At 43.4% G+C, this 3,297-nt stretch overlaps 1 protein-coding gene across 1 annotated transcript in view; it reads left to right on the top strand.

Moving 5' to 3' along the window:
• LOC107672081 (transcriptional repressor scratch 1-like) overlaps positions 1-2,621 on the top strand; it is a 5,560-nt gene extending 2,939 nt beyond the window's left edge. Inside the window, exons 3-4 of the mRNA XM_016465175.1 lie at positions 559-709; positions 1,542-2,621. Of these exons, the coding sequence (XP_016320661.1) occupies positions 559-709; positions 1,542-2,266 (876 nt within the window). The 3' untranslated portion in view covers positions 2,267-2,621. The remainder of the gene's footprint in view (positions 1-558; positions 710-1,541) is intronic.
• The last annotated feature ends 676 nt before the right edge of the window (positions 2,622-3,297 follow it).

The raw sequence follows: 3,297 nt of genomic DNA, 5'->3' as shown, positions 1-3,297 counted from the left end.
TAGACTTTTCACAACAATAAATTCTTATTCCGCAGAAACATGGCGGGCGCCGTGAACGTAGAAAAAAATGAGACTGAAAGACGAATAACAGCATCAATAAATCATTCTCGTCCAATGTTGTTCCCGGGAGATTTCTGATGGATGAAATTAAGCACTTCCATCTCCATCTCCCACCTGATCGCGGGCGTATAAATCCCAGCAGCTGATCAGCAGAGCTCAGACATCAAACCGACCCCGCGCGAGCAGAGACAGCAGCGGACACCTCTCTCTCCCTGCATCAGCATTAATAACAGCTCCTCCGGAAACGTGCTCGCATTTAAAGCTGCCCATTTTTGGAGCGCTTCCATTTGGGTCTGAGCGCACTCTACACGCGGGCTCCTGGAGGCGGATCTGCTGCTCCCGTCGTGCGCGCTGTCCAGTGCTGAAGTTGCATTTCGTCTGTACGGAACGGCTCGTGAACAGCTCCGGAGCTTCCGCGTCTTTCCCCGCACTCAGGTGTTTCACTTTCAGCCCTGCTGGACCAACTCTTCTATTTTGCTGTGGATAAAGCGAGGATAACGTGCTGGAAGAGGCTTTCCGCTCTGCGCTCTAAACATGCCAAGGTCTTTTTTGGTGAAAAAGGTGAAGCTAGATGATTTCTCATCCACTGAACTTGAGAGCGCGTACGGCAGGTCCAGGACTGATCTTAGCTTTCGGATACACGACAAAGGTAAATGCAAAGGAATGCTTATACGCTTTTTCGGTTTATTTAGCACTCTTTAACCTAATACAAGCAGAGTTTTAGATGCAGCCATAATCAAACACATCTGAAATTGCTAAGCATGGTTTTTATTGTTCATTTATGAATTAAACTCTGCAGGAAGGAAAGTAGATATCCAGTAGCAGGATGGAGTACCCGTGGCTTTGTTTGTGATTTATGTGAAACCATAATGGGAATGCAAACATAATTAGTGGGATTCCATCACTGAAAAGGCATGGTAACATTCGCATGCAAGCCATATGAATATCTGCCGCTGGTAACAACGCTTAACTTCTCAGCAACTTGGAGCTCAGTCACTTCCAGATGAGCTTAGGTGTTTGTTTATTCTGCAAATCAAAGAAACGCTTAGGGCAGCTGCACACAGCACACTGCTTATGGTGGTGCCTTTAGAAGGAGGGTAATTAATCTTCCACTGTAAAAAAAGTGCTATCTGTGCTCATACTGTAAGTCCATAGTAAATGTGGCATCCTTCACAGCTCCACGGCTTTGTCCTGAAATAACTCTGGAATAATGTGAAGTCAAGCTGACACGTATTCTATTTGAAATTTCCTGTAGTGAGTGGTCATTAAGTCTAATTATATTCAAAGAGAAATGCTGAATTTGTTAAACACATAATGAATCTCAAAGAGCACTGGCAGAATCTGGTCACCGGTCGCCTTTGCCAAGGTGGAGATAAATTGAGTGGAAAAGTGGCCATCGCATCGCCGAACCCCATTGTCCTCACCCGATTCCCTTGTGAATATGAATAATTGAATAAAAGATCTTGTTCTCTCCACGCTAGGCTACATCAGTGACTACATCTCCCCATCCGTTTATGATGGAGAAATTGACGGTGGCACTAAAGTACCTTCTCCAGGACCGATTTATGACAGCAACCACAGTGACTATGGGGCACCTGACTTGGACCAGCCTGACAGCCCACAGTCAGAGATCACGTCCGGGTACATCAATGGCGACAACGCAGTGAGCGAAGGTTACACTGTGGATGCGTTCTTCATCACAGATGGCAGGTCCCGTCGGAAAGTGCTTGGTGGCTCGCCGACCCTCCAGCGGCACACGTGCAACGAATGTGGCAAAACCTACGCAACGTCTTCCAACCTGAGCAGGCACAAACAGACACACCGGAGCCTGGACAGCAAGATGGCCAAAAAGTGCCCAACATGTGGGAAAGCCTACGTGTCCATGCCAGCCCTGGCCATGCACCTGCTTACCCATGACCTCAAGCACAAGTGTGACATATGTGAGAAAGCGTTCAGCAGACCTTGGCTACTGCAGGGCCACATGCGCTCTCACACGGGCGAGAAGCCCTTTGGATGTGCACACTGTGGAAAAGCGTTCGCCGACCGTTCCAACCTGCGGGCGCACATGCAGACCCACTCCGCATTTAAGCATTTCAAATGCAAGCGATGCAACAAAACTTTCGCGCTCAAGTCCTACCTGAACAAGCACTACGAGTCGGCGTGCTTTAAAGGTGCGTTCTCGCCGCTTGCATCCGTCGAGTCGTGACTTCTGGTCTGTAAGTGCTCACTCCCCCATCAAATGTTAGGATGATTACACTATCTTACCCAGTTATGTCTCACAATCAAAATGAAACCCAATAATAGCACAATTTTATCTTTTTTTTTTTTTCTCGCAAAGTTGACCTTAAAGGAATATGGAACCTTCGCATGCACTTCAGCACCCATGTCCTCGAATAACGTTCAGACAGTTCACCTCGGCGCTGCGCAGTACTTGACTATGACTTGCATCGAATGAAGGTTTGAGTGACACCATGTTCCTCATTAAAATAAAACTCTTTTGTATTGTCAGTGGATATTATCATACTGCTGCAAGTGGCCCAAACGTATTCACAATCGAGGTAAACCGGTATTAATTATTTATTTATATATTGTTTTTTTTTTATATATTTATTTTTGTTTGTCAGATTCTATTACTTCATCTAGGATGTATGATTCTCTATGATGCACTGAAAGTGTGATTTTCATGTATTTATTTATTTTAATGATTCATTTGGCCTTTTTCTTACTCAATAATGTTGCCTTTTGGGTTATGCCAGTCTTATTAACATGCCAAAGCATTTAGATCCATGGTAATGATTTTAAATTGCTTTTGGTTTTTTTTTTTTTTTTTTTATTTGATTCTTTTTTGTATACCTACTTAATGCATGCAAAAAGAAAAGAAATCTATGCCAATACCACAAAGCTTATAATTTTGCCAAAATGTAGAGATAGTATCAGGGGGCAATATTTCTAGGGGTTCTCATAAGAATATATAAAGCAATAATCATAATGCATGGTATTTTTGAAAGTAATAAAGTATTACCTATAGCAGTTTTTTCTAAATCAGGTACATTTTGATCCAATACTCTTAATAAACATTTAAAAATACCACATCAGGGAAAATGCCAATGTAGAGTTTAGTGAGACTAAATCCATAAGTCTAAACCATCTTTCTTTGCTCTCTACTTATGCACTGCCTGCCTCGAATTTAAATGTAGATTTAGGATGTAGGCCCCAAGTGCTGTAACTCCACTCTAA

The sequence above is a fragment of the Sinocyclocheilus anshuiensis genome, unplaced genomic scaffold (assembly GCF_001515605.1).
Source record: "Sinocyclocheilus anshuiensis isolate Anshui unplaced genomic scaffold, SAMN03320099.WGS_v1.1 scaffold902, whole genome shotgun sequence".
Taxonomy (NCBI): domain Eukaryota; kingdom Metazoa; phylum Chordata; class Actinopteri; order Cypriniformes; family Cyprinidae; genus Sinocyclocheilus; species Sinocyclocheilus anshuiensis.
The sequence above is the reverse complement of the archived record's forward strand: the minus strand, read 5'-3'. Positions and strand labels throughout refer to the sequence as shown.